At 34.7% G+C, this 25542-nt stretch overlaps 1 protein-coding gene across 2 annotated transcripts; it reads right to left on the reverse strand.

Moving 5' to 3' along the window:
- Nucleotides 1–5521: 5521 nt before the first annotated feature.
- Nucleotides 5522–25031, reverse strand: LOC110378059 (transmembrane protein 184A). Of its 2 annotated transcripts, none has more exons than XM_064036786.1 (8): nt 24745–25031; nt 20372–20522; nt 13715–13880; nt 12153–12379; nt 10980–11181; nt 10082–10317; nt 9507–9591; nt 5522–6334 (listed from the first exon to the last, which is right to left on the reverse strand). In XM_064036786.1, exons 2-8 carry the CDS (start codon nt 20519–20521, stop codon nt 6186–6188), a joined length of 1215 nt encoding a protein of 404 aa, XP_063892856.1. In that variant the 5' UTR covers nt 20522; nt 24745–25031; the 3' UTR covers nt 5522–6185. The 2 variants fall into 2 exon arrangements, with proteins under 2 accessions (XP_063892856.1, XP_063892857.1); XM_064036787.1 differs by lacking the exon at nt 5522–6334 and adding an exon at nt 7138–8810.
- Between the last annotated feature and the right edge of the window lie 511 nt (nt 25032–25542).

Genomic DNA, 25542 nt, shown 5'->3' on the forward strand with positions numbered 1-25542 from the left:
ATTGGACTTTGAAAAATGTAAAGTTACGATGGAGGTTTAAAGCACAAGTTTGTTGGGAGTGTGGAAATGAAAGTAATTTGTTGAACACGCTCGCTCAGTTACGTTTTCTGCGACTGCGCTATGTTTGGCTGTGCAACTGTCGAAGCTAACGCAACTTTGCTTTACTATCTATACAAAAATCTGTTGCTTTATATCGCTACGCTGAAAAACAACTTGCGCTGCAAAAATTTTCACCAACGATTAACAAGTCCAAAGGCGGACATTGTATTATTTAAGGATTTCATTCTAAACGTTACCGCGAAATGTCTTATTAGTTCAATTATTTATAAAATAATGAAGGAAAGAGTACAACACGCTAATGTTATGAAGATTATTATATTATGATATTTTAGTATAACGTGGTGGACATGCGTAGATACCTCTTAGCTGGAGTAAGAGATGTTCTGACTGGTTCAGATTTCTATTTCTAAGATTTCTACCTTCGATAAATTCTATGAACTTAGCTCGTATTTTTTATCTATTGTAGCTAGATCAGTAGCTAATACTTATTTTGAAGATGCATTTAAAATTCTATTTACTAGAGAATACTTGAGAGACCTGTAAATGAATTCCTTAAATTTTTATTCAATATTAGAGCGAAAATGTGTTTGATTTTTAAAATAAAATTCTATTTACCGTAGTAGGTTTTAAAAATTAAACACGGAAACTGTCCAGAATAGAGAATTTCGAAAGATGTAAAAATATTGATTTTTACTTATTATAATTTAGCCCTAAGTCATCACACTGTAAGATATCCTACTTCGTATTGATACAAAGTCAAATTATTCCTCCTATCTTATGGACCCTTCATTACGAGCAATAATAGGCTTTACAAGAAGGTTGAGATAACCCACCAAATTCCTACCTGATGTGTAGTCATCAACCTACCACTATTAGTTTGCAATAAATTCTTTTGCTTCGCCTTCAAATTTGGGAGGAGTGAAAAATGCTAACAAATGTTTAGATAATTGCTCAAAGAGGGAAACTGAATCCGTTCCTAGCACGGCACAATTTTTCGTTAGAAGCACGTTTACGAGTTAATGGCTTGCTCAGTACATTCTCTACACGGTAGGACATTCAATTTTAGGGTCAAACTATGTTGTGAAGTTTTGCATATCTCTCTTTCTCATTCTTACAAGGCTTAGCCTGATTTAGAAAATTGTGATTTACTTAGATGCCTTTAGCACAGTGGCATACGTAGACAATGAATATAATACATTTGTTTATGATTACTTATGAAATGCTGCCACTGTAGCTTTGTTATAACTCGTTTATAAGTGTAAATATTTACGTAATCTAAGGCAATATTTCTCGCAAAATCAGTTTCAATCATTTGGTTCGTCTGGTAGATAAGATTGAGGAAATTGCTTTTCCGGATCTGAAATCTAACGCGGACGTTGCCAGAAATGCCATTATATAAAAGATAGAATAAATGATTTATTTATAGTGTACTGTTTTTTATCACAATTGTTGTGATCGAGTAGGTATTTGGCTTGGAGGCCGTAGTTTAAGTTTTACTTCAGGCAACTACTCAAGGTACGTCATTGAGCATACCTTCATGGAATGTTCTATTGTTACCTACTTAAAAATTAAGGCTAAGTAGCACAACAAGACTACTTAAAACATACACTAGGGCCCCAAGTTAAAGCAATACATCGAATGGAACGTAATTATCATTTAACAGCCTGTAACTTGTTTAAGTTAATCGTTTTTAACGTGATTAATTATTCCCTTCAGCTGAAACAATTAACTCGATCAAAGCAATTTAAAAGCTGTTATGTGAATTGAATGTAAAATCTCTTCGTTAAACACATGTTTCTTTCGGCTCAATAAAATCCTTCTCACGAACTATGTTGGTAGAGTTACCTACCTACCTTCTTGGCATAGGTACTTGGACATCTTATTTCATTAGAGCCTAATTCATTGCCTAATCAGGCATAATATCTGAGCATCAAAAAAGTTAGGTTTTACCTAAATTTGGTGTTTTATTCAATTTCTTCAAAAAAAAGCTTTTCAATTAAAAAAAAAACCGGTGTAAGGAGGTGAGGAATAAGAGTAGGCAGCTATTTCAGTAAAAACCCGGTCTCCCTATCTTGAGGCGCAAAAAACACGCCCTTGACAAAATTCTAAATGGCGCTTGACATTCTTCGTAAAAGTATTTTTCAATGGAACTTGAGAAGGATTTTATTGACGAATAATTTTAATATTTTGCTGAGTTTGTTCTCTTTAGTTAGTAATAAATCAATCAGTCTTTCATTTTGTGTAGTAACCACATAGTTTATTGAAAAATTAAAAGGACTCTTTTACTACGTAAGTTTATACTTTTTGGTAACTGTAAAGGTCGAAACACATCTAACGAATGTAGCATTCAACTTTACCAAGGAAAGCACATTGGCACATAACGTTGGGTGTACACGACCTTTGATACCTACTTCATTTATTATACCTAAGGAATAACTTACTCTACAGTAATTTAATTACGCGTGGTATGCTTGGTTTTTAATAAAATAATCTTAAGATGTATTTTTACTCCTAGATGTATTTACTCCTATCTATATTTATTTATTGTTTGAAAGGAAAGATCGAACAAAATATCGAAGTATGTACCTCTCACTTGGAATGTTTGAAACTCACACACATCAGTAATCCATCGCAAATGACAATATTTTAAGAAATATTTAATGAGCACTATTTTTCGTGAATATTGATTGTTATTTTGTGTGAAAAGATGTTAAAAAGAACATAATTATTATGTATTTAAAAAGATTTGTAAGTAAAGGATATTCACATTTATTTGGTACTCGTTTAATTATTGGTCGATGTAATGTTAGATGTTTCGGAACGCGTGGGGACCAGGTTGCTACCGTATACAGGTTGAGTCCGTCAAAACGTTAGAGCTTTGAATGCCTTTGAAGTACCTACATAAGTACATGCTATGTGGAAAACGTTGAAGATGCTTTTGTGTAACGTAGGCATACTTGCTCCTAAATACCATCAACCATGGTATTTTGAAGTATGTCCTCGATGTAGCTGCTACCTTATTTTGGACGTTAACATTCATTGAGTAAAATCGACGACGTCCTTATGAGAAGCAACTTTTTAACTGTTTCTTTTTAGTAAGTATTAAATTAACTTAAAACATCTATTTCATCTTTGATCTATGCTCGCTCAAAATGTGATAGACGATTCCTGTAAATTCTTGGAAGTAATTAGATACTAACAAAACAGAGGAAGCTTGTCTTTAGAAAAGTAGCACTGCACTAACTATGGGCATGAAGATTTTCCATATAGGTACGTTTCCCGTAGGCCAAATAATAACCGAGTACCTTAGGTATATTTTCTTTTTATAAATCATAGATAGAATAGCTATTGCATTGTTAAAACATTTTAGATCAATTATATTTATGTTATGCACACAGAGCGTAGTCCGTTTGTATGTCATCGATTGTATTGGAAGCAATAATACAACTGTGAGCAGCAGCAATGTGAAAATATGGTTATTATGTAACTGTGTATATTTTTAATATAAAATTTAATAAGATGGCTTGTTTTATTTCCTAAAACCTACAGCAATAGATCCAACTTTAATACACTGCCTCAAACTAGGCATTTCACCTACTCCACCTTTGGATAGGACCCTATGGGAACCAGGGTAGAATTTTCCTAATGATATATGAAGAGCCAGGATGAAAGGAGTAGATATTTCTTACACCTTTTGCACGGAAGAAGTCTTCACTTCACATATTGGCTACAAATAAAATACGCAATTGTTATGTCAATATCATTATTTATTTATACATATACTTAAAAACTTGGAGCTAAAACATTTTTAATTAATAAAATATCTAACGTTTATTCATGTTATATTATTTTTCAACAATCATTCAGGCGAAACGTGTGTTACTGTCATTCAACTACTTCTGTTACAAAAATAAATCTTTCGATCCAGAAAAGAAAGCCTCTTATAATACAAAATTGGCCTATGTTCACATACATTAAGTTAAAAAGATACTCTTAGATCGTACAAAGTTCAAATGCAATGAAAAATTTCGGAGTAAAATCATGAGATCAATAAAAGGTAACTAACTCTCGACTGCGTGCTTAAATAGCATTGTTTGGGGAGCTAGTTCTCATAAATGCATAAGGGATTTTTGTTTACATAATTAAAAATAAGTTGGTAACACATAAGTATTTCATCATACGATCTAAGAGCAATTGCGTACCTATAGAAGGGAAGATAATTGACTAAAGAATTTAAACATAAAAGTAGGTATTATTCTCATACAACCATTCCTAAGCAAAATAAATGTAATTAAGGTATTTACGTAATCAAGGTGATATTTACAGTAAGGTGAAAGTAGGATAATACACTTATGATATTAAAATAAATACATACAGTAATTATAGTTACTAATCTAATTTAAAATATTAAATATACATTACACAAAAGTTAATTGTTACAACAAAACAACAAGTTCCTACATTGAAATACATTTAACACATAAGGTAATAATTTAAGTTGCTATAAGGTAAATAAGGGTTAACTACCAAATAATCCAGGAGTTTCTATAGACTTACCTAAATTTGCATTAGGGTGCGTTTATACCAAGCAACAAATGATGCTTTTTTCTCTTTTACACGACAATTTAAAAGTATTCCGTGTCGCATGTTCGCAATGTATTGAATGAAAAAGAAGACTAGTACTTGAATTAGGTATCTGAAACATTTGGTACTGAATAAACTTGATCTCAAATTACAGAAAAATATTATTTATTTATTTAGTTTAAACGCACCTCTAAAGCACATTCTGCTAATGAAAATATTTATCGATTTTGTAAGGGCAAATGGAGCCTAAGCAATTTTGGACGGCGAAGCAGTGGTGAGCATCGACAATTATTTATTACTTTTTTATTTACTTTAATTTGAACTACTCTAACACTGCGGGTTGCAAAAATAAGTAATTCTTTGGCAGTGACTCTTTGGTATTTGGCAAGAAGGAATGTTTTATTTTGTGCACAACATTTATAAAAAAATGAGTGTCGTGTCCACAAGTCTTAAGAAAAATAGATTCTACAAGCATATTTATAACGTCTATTTTGTTTAAAAGCAGAGTTTATCCAAAAGGCACATACAAAGAACTTGTGAATGGAATTTCAGTTTTTATATTAAAGGTGGCTCCATGATTCAGCTTGATTTAAACACTGCCGTCAAAGAAATGCATAATTTAATTAGATTTAGGTAAGTAATGAATAGGGTTGCCATTTACTACGGCCCTTACAGCGATATAATAATAGCTATCTATAGAATAATAATTCCTTTTTACCTGTACAATTTGTAATGTATCAATTGTTATTTGATTTACTTCTTATTTTACATAACTATACAATCTTATGTTCCTATATCGAGCCGTTGTCGCCGTGGTATGAAGAATCGCAGTAGAACCTTTGAACAGAGACAGGTCAAAAGGCAATATTTTGTTTAATAATACCTATTATTTTAAGTATTTATTACTCTTTTTACTAGGTATGTGCTTCTGTTCTCCTTTCATTCGTTTTAAATACAGGCTGTTATGCTTATTTCTAAGGATTGCTTGTATTGTTAAATAACTGCACTAAATCATACCTAAAGTAAATAAAAAAATGCTTTTAAATTAGGTAATACTTCACTAACAATAAAAGATAAGTATATATTTTTTCTTTGATTTAGTACACCGAGTAACACAGATTTTTTATTACTATTTCCTATGAATTTTATATCTTTCTGAACATCGACAACAAAGGTACATGCTACGGGCCAGGCTTTTAAGTATTACGCTTTAAAAGTGGTAAAGGACTCCAAGAGATGCATAAAAATATATTATCCTTTATCTATTAAAATGAACATCCTTCAGTTTTCGTTCCTAAATTCTTTTACCGGTAGGATTTGTTGTTACTCGACAGGACACTCGAACGTATTCATATCAGACCATAGACAATTTTGAGCCTCAGGACCATTTAATTTGGACAGTTGTCAGTAGCAATTATTCAAATTAAATTCCAAAGAGATTTATACCAACAGAAGTTCCAATTATTTCAGTCCAAGTTTCTTAAGCCATCAAGAAGTGGGACAGTGGTCGAATAACAACGTGTTCGTGGGGTATCGGGGGCTCACTGGAACTCGTCGTCGGAGCTGAGGAGTGTGGTCTTCTCGTGGTAGTTGGTGGCGTGGCAGATGGTGGCCACGCGCTGCGGCGGCGGCCGGGGCGCCAGGGCTGCGCCCTCGTCCCGCTTGCCCGCGCCCGCGCCTCCGCGCATCACTACGTACCAGACATGTTAGCTTCATAGTATGTTGTAGGTTGCAGGTGTTCAAGCGTTTAGGTTAGCACAAATAACAATTTCGTTATCACAAGATGGTGTTGTGAAGAGTCTTTTTATGGGTGTACCACAACCATAGAATTAAATCCCCATGTATCCCAAAACCAGAATAAAAAAGAATCTCTTTCATATTAAGAAGGCTTTGAGTAACTGAAATAATAAAATGTCGTCTTTTCTAAACGCTTGAACGCTGTTTGTGGTCTTTAGAGTTGAACTGTGTAACCAGTACTAGTGTGCTGAAACTACCATTAACATCTTCCATGTTACATAGTGACAATATAAGTGCTATCTTGTGAGAAACAATTAATGTTCAATAAATTACAAGTATATAACTATACCGATTTATTATACTGTTGGTAACTTTTGTAATTTTTTTTTTTTGGTTTTGGCAACCATTTCAATTAGTGCAAAGTTTGTGCACACTACAGTGTTGTCAGTTGAAATAATCTTAATTTATAAAATAGTCCATGATTTACTGACTACTGAATATAAAAGTTACTTGCTACTACTACAAGTATCGCAACATATAACTTACTGACGACAAAAATCTAAACAAATTATAACTAACGTGCTGATGAAGTAACACTCAATAATATGTTAGACATTCAGGCGTGATACGAAAGCATGCCAGCAAATAATATAAAAAGCGAACATTCAAATATATCTTACCTTTGGCTTCTCTGTTTATTCTTTTAACGTGTGTCTTATTTAAAAATATGTTTGGTCTTGTAATTGAAATAAAATATAATTAAGTAATATCCTTTATTTATTATTAGTGAGAGGCGAAATACAAGTGTTTTGAAAATCAAACTGTGGTGAACTGTAAAAAATAATTATTATAACTTAAACCTACAATAACTATACTTTAGAATTTAATCAAAACTATAATTAAAGTTTAAAAAATCTCCTAAGTAAAAATAATATTATGATAACAATATTCAGGAAATGAAAACATAAAGTATGGCTTTACAGGTTGTTAGTTAATTTTCATTAAGGTTAGAGTTACTTGAAGCGCGTATTATTACAAAGCGTTGGCAACACCCGCCTCGACATTTAACTGAAGGTGGAAACATGAAATGCCGTTCTTTGGTTTGGCAATAAAAGTGCAGGTTTCACTTCCACAGTTATCAAACATAATTTATTTAAAAAAAGAATGTACAAAATCAAGACAACCCGATAAATGCCAATGTTGCTATTACAAAAAAAAAGAATATTTTTTAAACTAATTTTGAATTCTAGCATCAACTAAGGATCATATCCTGTAACTATAAGAAAGTAACAAAATAATACAAAAAGAAAAAGTAATATAATCACAGAAAATTAACATTTACACTAATCCTTACACAACACATACTAAAGGCATTAAGTACAAAGTAGATACTTATTTATGGCAATGAATAGTCCGAATTTGTTGTATTACCAGTAAAAATATTTTTTTGTAGCTTATAGGCTCTTGGATGATGATTGTTTTGCAATGTATAGAATATTTGATATTGATCGTTTTTAATTGTTCCAAAAAATATGATATGTTTTATCTGCTGATTTTTCTTCCCTTTTTTTCTACGATTTTCTCATGATTTTTTCGTATTTCATCCCTGTGCAGTTTTAATATCATATTGGTTCCATTTCAATACCACGTTTTGTTCTACCATGCCTTCCGATATGATACTTACCTAAGTTTTTCGTAAAAATTCGTTATGCGTTTCGGACTAGCCAAATACCTCGATATACCTCGATATAAAAATAAAGTCCTTAACTAACGTGGGTTCGACCGAGCATCAGAAATCGATAGTTCACCTTCACTATATAAGGCACTTTGTGTGTGTGTTATGTGAAAACAAAAATTTGTATGTGTAGTGACACTCCGTTTATGATTCCCTAATAAACATTTATTTTTCGCATGCCGTTTTGATACTTTCCTATCGAATCGAATATACTTGAATTCTGTGCGTCATAAAATTCAAAATGGAATGATTTCATAATACTTGATTGTTTTAAATACTGACTGACAAAATAATCCTTTGAAAATACTGCAGAATAACTATATAAACATACAGACAAACGCAGGCTTTCTATTCTTTAGAAGCGCAGAAAACCCAAGTATATTCGTTATTAACTAAATATGGAAATATTCCCATTCAAACGCCAGTAGTTTGAGCACCCTACAATAAGCACCAAAATTTAGCACAAATGAAACGGCACCCAAACATCGTGCTTGAATGGAAATACTGCTGAACATGAACACACTTATATTTTTTTAGATTTTATTTTACATTATTGTTAGTGGTGTTTCCATGCTCGGGCATAATGTATTTATTATTACATGTATGTATAAACGGACAGACAGCAATGCACTTCATGCAGAGCACAGCTATGGCAGAGTTTATAGTTTCTCATAAGGCAGTTGAGAAGTGACATCTGAAAGAAAACAAAACCAAAAAATAAGAAGGACCTAGCCTACAGCGTAATGGGTACTAATCATGAAATTAAAATGAAAACTGGACGCATTCATTCAAAACTAAATCAAATTACGTATACATGTTTTCCTACTTTTTATCATTTAATAAATAATTCAACAGTCATGAATCACCAAATGCACTCATTACTTTTTACAACCTCAACATGCTATAAAACAATTACAACAGATAACATCTAATCTAGCCATAGACAACGCGATATCCATCTGTCAAACGATATCGTAAAAAAGTTTATTACCAAAAAGGCTACGTACACAAACAAGTATTTGAAATACCTATCTAAGATCAACCCAAGGAGTTAGGATAGATGAGCGCAGATGCTATAAGATAGGCGCCGAATATGTAAGGTTTATGAACAGAATGGGTGAACTAACGAGGCGTACGGGTACTTTGAGATATCTGTTAACGATATTAAGTATATAATGTACGGCTTTAAAAGAAGGCGTCTAAGGGCGAAGACAGGAACTTTCCTCGTCCCCCGACCACACACATTTTTTCTCTTTTAGTAAATTTTCTGCAATGACTCACTCTCCATGGATCAAAAATTGAGTTTGGTATAGTTATAAAATGCAAATAAAATGCGACCAGGCAGCGTATGGCATGCGTTGCTAACATAAGACAGTGCTACGTCACTCACCAGAGCTGTATTGTGTGTACTGCTGGTATTGCGGGTGGAAGTTGTGGAACGCGTCCGTCATTATGTCCTTGGGGTTCATTGTCTCCTGGAAATTTTAGGTTAGGAATCAGTAGAGATAACGTTTAATTTCCTGCCAGTAACTTTCCGAACATAATACATATAAAGTGTTATTGCATTTCAAGAAAGTAATTATGTATATTGAAGCCAATAGACAGACTGATTTGACAGATTTTTTTTATATTTGTAATGTACAGCAGAGGTACTTTTGCGAAGATAAAGCTAAACTACCTCTGCTAATAAGATTCATATCTAATGAGTATAGTCCACAGTCGAAAATCTATGTAGAAACCGGCTGTCATCGTATGGACATGTGATGGGGAGGGTTGAACATCATGTTTAAGGAAAGTGATGAGCATGAATGTAGATAGCTTTAATGGAAGGATTTTGGGATGGGGGGATTTTGTGATTGCGGTCCTGGCTAGAACGGCAGATAGAACAAAACATGCAGCGGCGAACTAAATAGAATTGAGATAAGGGCAGCAGGATGATGATGATGACATATATAGTCCACATACCTTGAGGCTACTGGAGATGGACTGCATGGTGACGGAGCGGTGCGGGTCGCGGTGCGCGTGCGCGTACACGGCGGCCGGGAACGCGTACCGCAGCGCCACCGCCGCCGCCAGCATCTCCAGGCAGATCAGGAAGTTCTGGTAGCCCGCAGACACCGTGCCCGCGGTGGTCGGCACGCCGTTCGCGTCGTGGATAGGAGATATCACCTCGGCCTTCTCGAGTATGGCTAGGGCTACACCTGAAAGGGGGGAAAGGGGTTTGGATTAATCTGTTAGTTAATTAAGGGGGGATTTGATATGTCTGCAATAATACAGATCAAAATTACATGTGAAATTATTTTACACATTTGATTTTTCAATAACAATGGTCGAGACGATAGTGTGAGTTTCGAGAGATAAAAAAAATATTTTGTTCGGTTTATAAAGTTCTAGAAAATGGTTTATCACCCAACACAAATAAATATAGCAAAATGCTCTATATTCTTACTCAAATACATTTATCAAACTCTTAAAGACCGCTCTTTACATACACTTCACAACAACCTCACTCTTGATCTTGAAACGAAGGTCACCCTATTGCAGGTACAAAATATACTTACCTTGCACAAACAACTGGAAAATAATGGATTTGACAGTAAAGAAATCAGCTTGACTGACAAAATAGCCACTTCACTATCTACGATGGCGATGTGATACAATAGTTAAACAACAGACCGTGTGTATAACATATGACAAAGCGGAGACAGAGAAGTCCACTTGCCTAAACCGGTTATCGCTGAAAACCAGCGCAGGGACTCTGTCTCGTTTCGGGTCGCAGCATTATCCTGAGCGCGTTTATATTGCCCATGTGTATTATATGCGTCTTTACGCGCACAATAAAACTTATTTCCTTTCTTCTTACCTTGCCAAAACGAGAGGAAAATGACAGACTTGACGGTGAAGAACTTGAGCACCGGGTCGAAGGGCTTGAGCATCTCCCTGGTGGCTCCGAGGAAGAGGAACAGGCTGTAGAGCGCCAGGCTCACGGAGAAGTTGTACACGATGGTGATGTAGATATAGCCGCCGTCGGGGCTCCAGTCGCCATCGTGGTATAGGCCACGAGCCTGCAAGTAAATGAAAAGGCCGTTTGATGAAGTCACTACTATAATACTACATATTTGTTGATGGATTTTAAGTTTAAAAGTATTTTTGTTAAAAAAAAAAATTGGTTGCCTGTAAAGTCGGTATACGGGCGAAAGTTTTACGTGACAACGACTTTGAGTCTCTCTCGCTCTTAGGCGGGCTAACCATGACCGAGTGGAAGGGACGCGTGCCTCTCACTCGCTCTCATTGTGAGCGCATAACGTGAGCGGAGCGTAACGCAGTTTCTTGAAGTGTCACCCGGCAAACCAATTTATAAGACGTTGTCACGTCAAAATTATCTTGTAACAAAAACCTTGTATTATTAAGTTCTGTGTTTTTTTCTATTCATATAGAGGTAATTTTCTTATAGTGCAACTTTCGATGCTGCTTAAACATTATTTATACAATGCCACACTTAGGTACATCAAAAATAATTTAAAGTAACATTTGAGTATTTGGGGATATTTATTATCTCCTCCTTTTTGAAGTTTCATTATTAACTTCACATTTCGTATTAGAAAACCCAAACTTAAGCAATACATGACGTATGGGATTTATGAGTCAATAGTTTTATCAATGAGTTACACCACCTGTGACACATACATTGTTATCTCTCGTAAACCGGTGGACACCTGACGGAATTGCTATTTAATCATCTGTTGTAACTATTGGTAATATGACCAACTGCTAGTTATCATGATGATAATAAATTTTTAAGAAGAAATTGCAAATGTCTCTCCTGAAACTCATCAAGTCGAATCAGATGTTTGTCACAATTATTTAGCTTTACTATTTCATATTTTTTTTGTAATAAGATGTCATAATCCGTTAAGTCCGAAAGTTAGCATATTAATTACGGACTGTAATAAACGATATTTGTGAAAACAGCTTTCATACCAATCCCACACAAACCATACAACCGTGTGTTATAAAAACAACTTCAAAACCTCACCTGTAAGAATATAATAATGAAGGCGCAAACGGGCTTAATAAGACAGAACTGAAGAGTCGCCTGCTTGCAGAAACGCAAGAACCCGATGGTATAGGTGGCACCACTGAGGCAGCACGTGCCATTCACGCACGACGCCCGCACGGGACGCCCGCGGAGCTCCGACATTATGTTACCCTCCCCGCCTAGGTACTCGTAGCAGAGAGACAGGAAACTGTAGATCACGAATGCTGGAACAAGTAATAAAAATAAATAAGTTTAAGTTCAATATAGTTAAAAAGTCGTTACGATAGTTATGAGGAGGTCCCATAGGCGTTCCTTGTAAAACACTGGGCCTCAGTGATGTTAATGTTTATTTATTTATGGCAGTGCAGTGAATATTACGTAGAATTGAAATAATCTATGTACTTAGTATATCTATACATACCAAATAAGAGCTCAAATTATTTCCGGTGTTTCAAGAACTAGTTAGAAGAGAATTGACATTTCCCTAAGTATTGACATAATATTATTATATGCCATGCTCGACTTGTATGTCAATATGAAGACACTTAAAATTATTTGTAAGTGTATGAAAGATTCAAGAGCTATGATTGTTAACAAGCCTTCGATTACAACAGACCAAACCGTGTCTATTAAGGTTAAATAATATTATAAGCATCTTGATTTTAGCAGTCTTGGCCGTGACCTTAATTTCAAAATCACGAATAGAATGCACAATGTATAGATGCTTTAAATACGTTCTATACTTTATTAACCAAATCAAGTTATCAAGCAGACATTTTATGGTTTTTATATCTTGTTTTTAACATTCTGGGTTCGTATGACTTTCTACGACATTGTAGCAAAATACTCGTTCAAAGAGGACTTTGATGTCATTTATTTTAATTCCATTGCCAATTGCCATATACAGATCAATTGAAGGAGCCTGTTATACAGCGTCTCAGTTCCAACAAAGAATTGATTGAGTTACGAAATTGCTTCTCCGATGTTATTGAGTTCGAATCGATTAATTGATTAGACTGACGTACTCCAGCCGCCCCAATGAAAGGAAAAATAAACAGTTTTAGAAATGTGCATCCTCCTTCGATCGTGTCTAGAAATACTTTTATTTTTGGATGTTACGTAATCGGCGCATTATTGGTAAGCTGCGTTGCAGACCACAGACTAACAATAAATATAAAAATCTCCTTGGACGCTGGTTTCTAGAACAAATGCTCAATTTATTCCGCCACATGATACGTCGACCGTTATTTAGCTGTAGTTATCTAATCTGTTTGCATAGTCCGCTGACACAGTTGTATCCACTTGTATTCGTAAAGGATATCCCACACAGTTAATTTTGTAATCATTTTAAAGGATATGTCAGTCCCAAATCTCCTTTATTTAAAGATGAAAGCTGTCCTACATTCTGATGAACGGACATAGCCCAAGAACAATCACATTCCATTCCTTTGATCTAATGATTCCTCGAAGCCGTTCCTTCATTTGTTTTATCTACCGGCAGAAAAAAAACATGCCACGTGTGATGTCAACAAAAAAAAAACATTTGAAATGAAGTTTACCTTCATAGCAATCTCTGACAGTGAAGAAGTATACATAGTAGGAGTTTCCGTTGAAGAACAGCAGTGAGATCCAGCTGTAGCAGCCGTATATAGGTACGATGAAGAGAATACGGACTATCCAACGCTGCTCGGAGGGATTCGTGTACCAGCGCAGGTGCTGGTAGATCTGGAAACAAAGAGACAACAATGATTAGAAGGTTTATTGTGTTAAGTCGAGTATGTATTCCCAGAAAGGGACCCAGGAGGGGATATGTAAAGAAGAATACGTCGATTTTTTTGCAACATATAACCAAAACTGATGCTACTGCCTCTAAAGCTCCATGTATGCTACCCAGGCCCTATGCGAGGAGTGGAAAGTTTCCCAGAATTTCACATTTCACTGAATAATAAACATCCCAAAATTCAGCGGCTTCAGGTGCTCCTAGTTTTTACAGACATCATGTCTGTATGACGTATCTACCATAAAGGAGATTGGGCAAGAATGTATGAAGTCTGGTCCAAATGTCCACCACGAACGAGACCTATATAATTAAATAGTCCACTTAATTTAGAGTAACTTTTACTAAGAAAATAAAAAAAAACAATGCCAAAAAAAAGTTATAGGCAAAAATGTATTCTTAATTTTCGGTAGTTTTTGTATGTTATCATTATATTTTTTTATTTTATTCCACTTCCATTTCCGCACTTTATCTAAAACTAAGATGAGTAAGACACATTTGCATATAAACAGCCCATATTTTTGCCCGATGGATGTACGAATCGCTAACCAATTGAGGCGCCAGAAGTGCTTGAATATAGGTACTCAGCGTTTCCTGGTTCCAGCGGTAACTGGTGGTGTCTTCTCTCTAATAATGAACAATTCTATTTTGTCAGAAGTTACAGAAAGTACGAAAATCGAACATCACGAAAAGTAATTGCAAAAATGAAATTGAAAAAATCTGTAAAATGTTGAATTTGATTTTGCTATAACTTTTTTCTGGCATTATATTTTTTTTTACTTTCATAACAAAAAATGTTCTACATTTAACGGGCTATCTAGCCATATAGGTCTCGTTCGTGGTGGACATTTGGACCGGAATCGCCCATTATCCTTTGTTTAAATCTTACGTTATATTAATACAGCTTGATTCATGACCACATTTATATGCATATTGTGACACGTCATTTAAGAACAATTATTTTAATTGTCTCTTGTTATTTGTTATTCGATATAGGAAAACGATTTTAACAATTGAAAATCATTGTGTTTCTATAGGAGTACGGTTACTAAATTAACGGCTTCGTTGGCTATCGTTTCACTGCTAAATCATTAGAACAATCTTTTATTTATTCGAATTTTATCCACTTTTAGATTTTACAATTTGCATTCATTAGCGGGTGTTATCTGACGATGAAGTTTGTCTAGACTTTTCACCAAAAGAAAGTTGTGCTGTTGACCAATTGATAACTAATAAACTGGTACCGTATTCGATTTTTATCCAATGCTTTGCAAGCAAACCTTTCTAAAATCTATTTTTTCCTCAGATTATTGGCATAAGAAAACTTAATTGCTTTGTTTTATTGATGTTTTGTGGCCAATTTTATAACTATTCGTGATTCTGTTATCAAATTAGCTTTTTTACTGATGAAGTTGATGTCGAACATTTATTTCCATAATTAACATGAACGAGTACCTAAACACCCAATAAGTATAGATATTTAATAAGAATTCAGTTACGAAATCATTCGTTGAGAGATGATGCGGACGAGACGAACGCATCCGTAATCAAAGCCGCCACGCTCTCTTCGCGTACTATTAAAATCATTAGATAAATCTGTAGATAGTATTCATTGACTACGTAACGGTTTTTTACTGCTACACACTATAAAATAACGTTTTTTCTTACTAGTACTTCTAGTTTGCTTTATGGGAAAGCGGCACGTCTGTTGAGTATCCCATCATTATTCATTGATAGGTCGGTAGGAAAATAGCCTATTCATACCAGTCTATATAATTAGGCAGGTCGGCCTCAGGCATTTTCTTACGTACCTAATGGAGTAAAATCGTTCTGAATATACTCCAAATAGTGGTGTATACGTACACTTGTGAGATTATATCGATCTTTGTGCAGACTGACTGACGTCAGACGCTAGACCGGTTGGACTATATAACTTTGTTTCTATCTTTATAAAACAAATCTACACAAATTAAACTGTTTTGTGGATAATTCATTATTTCAAAATATTTTTGGAGGCCGTTGCAGAAAGCAAAAGTAATATTTGGCTCTGCCTTAATTTTGATAACCTAGCAAGATAAACAGTAGAAAGCATACCGCTCATTGGCTAATGTGCGATAAAGTTAATTATGAAGAACCACTAATTTTGCGCAGTTATGGAACACAGTTGAACTTAACAGAACTGCTGCCTTCTGATCGCCAAAGGCTGTGTAACCACAAGTATCCATGAAATGAATAAATTGTGTGTCTTATCATCGTTGTCTCAAGTCGTAAATCTCCGTAAAACGTGATTTCCTCCAAAAAAATGTGCCAGCTAAAATGTTCTTAGGCACGTAAAGACGATAAAGAACAAACGTCTTCTGCGTGCCCGGGCTGTGCCCGCGTTACCGGTCCATCATCACACGTTAACCTCCCTTCTCGCATAAAAACTCGCTGTCCATGTACTACAATACATTTTTGTACTTTATTAAAGGCTGTTCAACTACGTTTATAACAGTAAAGTACGAACATTTCCTGTCCCGGTGGGAAAATACAAGGTCAAAAACCGAATGTATATCATGGCGGATACTCTGTAGCGGCTCTCTTGTGGCCTAAGTCATTATTCATGGAGCTACAATAACTTGTTATCAGCAGGTAAATACTAAACGGAATATAGTCCATAACGAGGTGCGATAACACTCGCTCTGATAGCGCTACAAAAGAATTGGCTAATGTTGTTATTTTAGATCGACGCTCTCGTCTGCTTATCAGCGAGAATGTAAAACAATATGCGTGAATATTGTATTTGTCTGATTATAAACCATTATAATTACGAAGATCATAATTAAATACTCAGCCGGTCCCAAAGATTGTATGAGGACCTTCTCATCAAACATTACAAATAGAGTAACAATTCATATATTATTATTTACTGAAGCCCCGCGTGATACTCCAACCTAACTTAATACCTGTTGCGTTAGCCTTGGCAAATTATGCTTTTTGCAAAACCAGTCGATCGATCTCGAATGATCGATTTCTGACTTACTAAGCAGTTGACTCATTTAATGCCGGAACACTCCAAATACAGGGGCAGTGCGTGCTCCAAGCAACACTTAATGATCATTACACTCTATGTGCGAAACTACCTACTAAATGAGGAGCTATGCGTACTTATAATTCGTTTGGTGTGACGTCAGATGAAGTCGGGATACCTCTAAAGAAAAGTAAATAAACGTCTTAGAAGTTTTGCTTTTGTTTACACGGCATCAGATATACTTACTATGGAAATAATGACTTGATACAAGATATGCGAAACAGTTAAATACCATCAAATGTAATTTGTGTAGCGCCCATGGCTACAAGGCTACTATATTTGTTGATACAGCAGAGAAGGAATGCTTGATCCAGTAGAAAAACCAAACTACATCTATTGTTATATAGTAATGATTTCGATATCTTGTAAATCACATCATCTCGCTAATGATCCCCAAGTAGTGAGTCACTCATGAAAAGATGACTAAACGCGATGATCACGCATACACAATTATTTACTTTAACATCTAGTTATATCAATTAATCATGTAATAAGAAACTATTAACCTTTGATTTTTTATCACAAGCTTCGAATTCTAGATTGAGAACAGAAACCAGATTTATCAAAATAGTTATAACAACTGGATTGACTGCATTACAATTAATTGCACATAACCATACCCACGAAATGCCAGAATAAAGCAAAGAATTTGGATGTTTCTGTTTTGCATAGCATAAAACAATCAACAATCAGTTTGGAGTAAAGCGTTATTCGGAGTACTTTGTACAATTATCTGTTCAAAATTATAATTATAATTTTGTACATAATTAGCCCACTTACATCTTAATCTTAATTAGTTTTAGGAAGACGTGTGTGACATACATAACTTTATTACTGATCGTAAAATTGGGCAAAACCAATTCTGGTTTGCTGACCTATAAAATATGTATAGGTACGTAGGTACGCATATTTATTTAGAAAAATCGTGCGATGATTTCATACACAAACTGCACTGATGGTCTCACATGTTGGTAAGGGATCTCCCAATTCATTGAAAATATTCGATTTACACATTTCAAGTGCTGGTGCTAAGATTGTTTATACCCCAGAATATGCTGTTGTTCATCAGTCATCATTCTCATGACCAAATAGTATGATGGTATTTCTTTTGCCAAAACAGAATTGGAGAATCTCTAAAAAACCGTGTCTATGAACGACCTAAATTGTCCACCAGAATTTAAGGGAAAGATGGACCTTACACGAGTTATTCGGTTCGTTAAACTCTTAGCCCGACACAATGTTACTAAAAGCTCATTTAAAATTCACCTTATCCCGCATCCATTTCACTATCGATTTTCACGATAAACACATGTGGGTTACACTTACATGTACCCTCTCAAGTAAGCAAGCCGTTCCTTGAAATGTATTAAGTATAAACAAATACTGCCTTGTGCCATTATGGTTCGAAGTAATTGTGTCATCGCTGTACTTCCAACAAGTTCACAGGACTTTATAGGTAGCAAACAGACCTACATACAAGAAGGTTAAAGTTCGTCATGCTTCAGAAGACTAATAACTTCTCAAGTAATGCTTGTGACGCATTGGTTTCTAATCATTACGATGAGAATAATTGGCTGTCTATAAAAAATTGCCTGACGAAAAAACACAGCAGTTAAAAAGAAAATTAGTCATTTATGCTTATCTTGAAAGGTATTTACGCGCAACAACACGACGGCATTTTTTGTCGACATGTCAAAATCGTCAAACGTACGTGTAACGTATAACATTGCATAATTATACCTACGCTAACTACGGGCTTTGCTGATATTTGTGTGGTTCTATGAAACTTCTGAATATCCTCGCCCTAGATCATAGTGTAATATTTATAAAACCGTTATCGTCAAGGAAAACGTTATCCCGTTTCCACATCCTGTTAGGGGAACTCCAATATGGAAGAGACCTTTTCAATATATTCTCATATATGTATTTCGAAATGCGCATTTTAAATATTTTAATAAATGCAGAAAAATGGTGTATCGAGCTTAATATGACCATTAAATTCCAAGAAATATTCATACCTTAGACATAACGGTTCTGCACTTTCAAATTCGAATATGGAGTTTCTATGAAGTTTGGGTTCAATTAACTGTGCTAATAGCCAAACTGTTTCTGGTGTCATAACCATAACTACTATTTCGCCATGGACGAGGGAAATACATTTTTATATCTCAAACAAAAACATAGTAGGCAGGTAATAGTCTGGCAATGCTCCGAACAAAGTGAAGGAGAAAGTTCTAAGAATAAATTGTCAGCTTAGTAGGGATAAGCGAATTTCCGTTTATGAAAAAACTCCAGTAACACACCTTGTGATGGCAGGGGAACGATACAATTTAATAAAATATTGATTTTGTACGCAACTAGCTGCCCGCATCGCCCTGCCCACGCTTGGCCTGACTTGAAAGGTTATTATATTTCTTCTCAGTAAACATACTGTACAAGACATTTACTAGTATTTTATAGACTTTTTTATAGTCCTTATTTGTAGTAACAGAGTAACTTTACAACCATAAAAAGTTATACATCATTCATAAGGAAAATTGATTGTAATATCAGATGTTGTAACTGTTTCGACGTCTAGGACACAGGTGCGTCAGCCTGACGCAATTTTCGCCAAGTAAACAATATACAAACATCAAGTATATATCCGATACTGACGTCACCCACACATCCGAGTACCCGCAGCTGTTGTTCTTTTAACATCGCACATTATACTTAGAAATCTAATTACTTAATGGACCGCACCATCACACCGTAAACACTACAAATGAATGTGATTAACTGAACTAATTACTTCCTGCTTTCTTGGAATTTCATTGCATCCATAACATTGGAATACATTCCTTGCAATTATGAACAATTAAAGAAAAAAAGGCACGCTTTCCAGTGTCGTTGAAGAGCAAACTATTTCAATAGCATCAATCGATTGTAAGTTAACAATGATAATGGCAAACAATCCATCTTCGCAAGCATGTTTTATTGACCATTGACTATTCTATTCGTTTCGTATTGAAATCTTTTTGCGTGAGATCTTAAAAAATGTTGACGTAAGCACACCTGTGGCGACACCGACTGGCTGAACAAAGACACCTTGTCTTTTGTATAGTTGAGACAAAGATACGAAACTAACTCTGTAGTTAGCAATACCTTTTCAGCAATCTATGAGTAGGTATATTACGAGAGCAATTATTATTAATAGAACTATATTTCAATGGTAACAAACCTTTTATGGAAAACATACTTAAAGTATTGTAAAGGTTGAGCAGTAATTTCCTCCGTGTATTTACTACAATCTGACGTGTCTTTTTAGGACATTCATAACGTTAGCGACTTAATTTGTCCCTAGAAGTTAATAAAGCCTGAAATAATTACCTGTTGGCAAGTAATGAATAGCGCCGCAAAAACGAAGATCCCGGCGATCCCCTGAGCACCAGGGGTTTGGAGGAACATGGAATCCTTTTCGTGGACCACCTCCTTAATCATCGGCTGAGCCGTGAGGTTGATGGTCTCCGTCGAACTCATACTGCAACAAACATATTGAATCGTTAGAAATTATAGGCACAATTTCAAGGAAGGGCCTTCGACAGGTCGTAAGATTCTTCATGCAACAGTTCAACTGGGCCGGTGAGAATGTGGCAATATTATACTACAATTAACTGGTTCAGGTATTAGAACTGTTGTCAGGATACAAATTGAAGTCCGGTACAAGGTTGAAACAGTGAAAGAAATCATAACAGGTGAATATCCAGCTAAATATGTAATACAGATATTACGGATTTAAAACAAAAGGGACTCGAAATTAGCGGTAGACCCAATTTTGAACGTACGCAAACAATAAGTAAAATAATATTAGTTCAAGAGTCTTCACAAAAGAACTCTCATTAGCATTGGGCTAATAAAAGGACGACGGCTACATCGTCTTCTTTAGGTTAAAAACGAAAGAAAAGTCATTAGCGTTGAGTGGACTGAGTGGAGTTTTATTAGGTTTCAAATGAAATGTCCTTTGAAATGGAGATTTCACAGCAGAAGCGCCTCATTTGTAGTTATTTCTGCGGAATTATTGCTTGCTAAATCGAGACATCAACCCATGAAATTATAAATGGCGTTGAGGAATACATATCGCGTGCATTTGGCTTTTGATTTCAAATTTTCATTTAATAAACATAAGCGCATTGTCCAATATGCTTTCAATCAAACATACACGACTTGTCAATTAAAAATAAAACCTGATAGTCATCTGGAAAAAACAAGATGGTATCTATTGTGGAACGAAAGAACATTGTGCTGGCACTCAATATTATAGCGATGTAGTCCGGTGGCAAGGCCTGCTCTAACAATGCGATATCAAAACAATAAAATTGAATCCCAGGGGCGCCTAACTAATCAAATCGTTGTGGCTTTGACCACATACACGTATACAACGAGTCTAGGACCGTATGTTAATTAAACTGAGGTCAACTGACGATTTTATCTCTATACAGAATGAAGGTTTAAGTACGCAGTTCATCCACAGCTTTAGCTAAGTAATTAAGTTGCTTAATGGAATCATTTTTGTGGATTAATAATATAGCAGCTTTATTACGCTAAGTTAGGGGTATATAAAATGGACATAGACATACTTAAATATTCTAGAGGTACAGTTTTAAGTCCAGATCCCAGTGATGGAGCTGGATCTACCAAAGACGAATGGTATCGTCCTTGTTTCAGAATGGATCTATGTAAGTATACCGTATGATACGACCTCTGGACTGCTTTAGGGTCAGGGTACTGACAGTGTCGGAGCACATGACTAGAATTTAGATGCCTTTTCCATTTATTGTAAAGCAACAATTGTATTTTCGCTACGTTATATATTGTTATATTGAATGTTTTAGAACATGCAACTATATTTTTGAGGATTAAACACTTATAGTGGAATTTTATGTGGATGATCCATTCGTGCTTAAATCCGCCACTGCAAAAAGATAGCTAGGTAGATATATGTAATACAAAAGCTAATATTGGCGAACAAAATGCTTGCAGAAGCCGTTTTCGACCCCGATTTTTTCTCTTAATTCTGATTATCGGTGATTCAGAGGTCAGTGAACCAACATACTTAGTCTACCTTTAATGAAATAACTTCTGTAGGGTATTGAGCTATTTGATCTATGTACAGGAGAAAGTTGACCAGGAAGCGACTAAAACCGTGAGAAACAGTTGGTATAGTAACAAAAAAACAGATTGCATCCTATTTTTAATACATACAAAACCTACTTGACCACGAAACCTTTTATTTCTCAGCCTTAACATTTAACTCATCTTAGGTCTATTCTAACAGGAGCTGTACCAAAGTGGACTCACTCACTGGCCTTGATTTGGTATTATTTTACAGAACTTGTTTATTTACATGCACAAAATAATATGTTAAATTCTGATAGCTAGTTTACAAAACAAAATTAATATTTTCCTGCAAAAGTTCCCATATTATTGTGGATTCGTTGACTGCATTCAGAAACAATAAAAAAAAATGGAAACTTTTTTTAAATGTACAGCATATTAATACAAATAAACACAATTTAAGGTGCTTAAGAGCTGCTTTGAATCAAATGATAGACATAAGTATCATGTTAAAAACTGGGGCTAAACTGTATCCAAAAAAATAGGGATGCTAACCCCATATATAGTTGGAAAAAAGGTAGGCAAGATTAGGAAGTTGAATTGACTAAATAAGATAACATGATAGCAGCTATAAAATGTATACTTTATAAGGTTGACTAAGTCATTAGTTGCTACTTATATTAGTAGGTAGCTATTAAATTCTATTGCAAAATAATATCACTAAAGCTGACTAGTGAAATATAGTCTGCATGTATTGTATTTCAAACAGTATAATATTACAATTCTGAACTAAACAACCAATATCATTTGATTCTTCCAGAATTATCTTAATCAGCCATGTTCTTGATATTGATATGATATTATTGTGACTAATTGAAATATTTTATCAAATACAGACCAATACAGCTTTAGAATGGGGACATTTAATACTACTACACTAATGATATAGATATGCTAATGAAGAGGAAATATTTTCGTTTTTGAACCCTGAAGGCTCAGAAACTACTGACCTAATGTGAAAATGCCTTCACCGTTGGGAAGCTAGACTATCCCTGAGTAATATACAGGCTATCATTTGTCAAACAAGTTCCCTGGGAAGCAGGTGAATCTGTGGGAAGACAGCTAGTTCATCAATATAATAGCATAGTTAGACAGCTCCACATTTATTTACAGAATGAAGCAATTTCTGTAAATAATTGAGATAAGATATGAAATCTTACATGTACCTAAAACAGAGTTCTGTTTAAAGGTTTTTTATTTGTTTTAACTATTGCATGTCGTTATCTTTTGACAGTCTCGACGGTGCAAAGGTCACCATGCCAGACTGCCGAACCTGAGATCCTGAGTTCAAATTCCAGTATGGGCAATATTTGTGCGATGAGCCTTTTAACTATGTACCTATATGCAATTTGTCAGTCATAGCTGCACCCATAACACAAGTAAGATTATATCTTACCAAGGGCCTAACAACATTCTTGTATTCGGTTCTATGAGCTTTTAAAAAGCTCATAGAACCATTTATCGTTTTTCGTTTTGGCTTATTAAGTCCTCGGTAGATCCTTCTTTTCTAAATAAAAAGACTACTGATCTCCAGAACATTTAAGTAACTTTTTGATGTTCTATTGCGGAACTCCATCAGCAAGATCAGGGCTTTTAAAGGCCACTCAAAAAGTGAGAGTCAATCAAATCCAAGTAAACAATGAGATTTTAAAAGCATGAACCTGTTACATATTTTTCTCAACTTTTAACAGGTTTTAATATGACTTATGAATTTATTAAACTACACTAATGAAGTAGAGATTTCCTTGTGGCACAAGGAAGAGGAAAACAAAGTATTGAAATAATTTGTAAAATATTATGACTCAGTTCTCATTAATTGCATCACAGTGGGTTTATTACAAACACAATTCTTAGTTGATGATGTCAAAACCTTTATAATATAAATATTTCATAAAATTTTATGATTACAATAAGTATTTCAAATATTAAAAAAAGAACAAAAGTATTTGAAACAATCAATGACTGTTATTGTTTACATCATTGTTGCTGTTTGCAATAAACAAATGTGTTGTTATTTGTACCTCCAGTATGCAAACAATGTAGGTGTCATATAACTCAGAGAAATGCAACACAATTGTAATTCACTCCTCCCACTTCAATAATAATGGCAATTTTCTAAATGTAGGTATCTGTGTCATCTTTCTCTTCATGCCTACCTCTAAACTGTTATGATGATTGCTGTGGCCAGCTTCATTTTCTCTCCACAAATCACCATAGACTAATTGTATGATTATTACACATTTAAATTAGGAATACATGATCAATTTTCTAGTGTTTCCAGGTAGTTGTTATGTTGTTCAATCACCATTTCATTTCACCTACATGCTAACTAGAACATTATTATTGCAAAAAGCGAAATCTATAGTTTCCAATAAAAACCACCTCGTGTTTGCGCTACAAATCATAAATTATTACGGAACTCGAAAATTGGAGGTCACACACGTCTTGACATTTTTCTTGTTTGGTGTTTAATACAGAGTGAAGGGCGATTCGTATACTGACGCACTAAATAACGATGTTGTAAGTCCTTTGGACTCAATCTTAACAATCAACTAGAGCTACAATAAACAACTGAAGTGTATATTTACCTGAATTAAGATTATGAACGTCTCTATTTTACTGTTTTCCTTTTGTTAACAGATGTCATTCGTAATCAACACTCTGCGCATATTGTACACATAATCACGTAGGTTTCCTACACAACAATGTTCACGCAAAGTATATAGACGTAAATAAAACACAAACGTATATTTAACAAAACACTGACAAAAACAACAATTTCACTTTGCTTGCTTTCTCATCATTTACTTTGCTCACCACTTGCACAAATTCGTGATTTCGTGATTGTCTTCGTGACGAATTGACGTTAAGATATTTTTACCAACATACTAAAACCTACGTTTTTTTAACAATGGCAATTTTCTGTGAAGATTTTCTTTTTCTTTCCACTAAGCGGTGAATGGCGGTAGCATCGACTGTACTGTTACAATAAAATATACCAACTTTGATTTTAATTTAATTAGTAGGAAAACATTATAGTAGACTTGAAGCGCAATTTATGCAAAAAAAAAAAATAACAGTAAAGATTTTTCGTGACAGTTGATTTACGCCATCTATCTTTAAAAGAATATTCAGGGTTGCTTCTCTTTGCTTTAAATTAAAAACGATTCAATAATTAGAAAGAGTTTGTTGAAATACTTTAAGTTTCTGTAAAAAAAGGAAAGGAACATATAAATAAAAATAGCAGGCAAGCTCAGCAAGCCTCAGAGTCATAATAAAATTAAAGACCACAATTTCCCACAAACTTAAATATGAATTAAAAAAAAAAACAGTCTTTGCATCTGCAATATAACTACACCTTTCAATATTTTCTTCGAATGATATAA

This window comes from Helicoverpa armigera, chromosome 11, assembly GCF_030705265.1.
Source record: "Helicoverpa armigera isolate CAAS_96S chromosome 11, ASM3070526v1, whole genome shotgun sequence".
Classification (NCBI taxonomy): Eukaryota; Metazoa; Arthropoda; class Insecta; order Lepidoptera; family Noctuidae; genus Helicoverpa; species Helicoverpa armigera.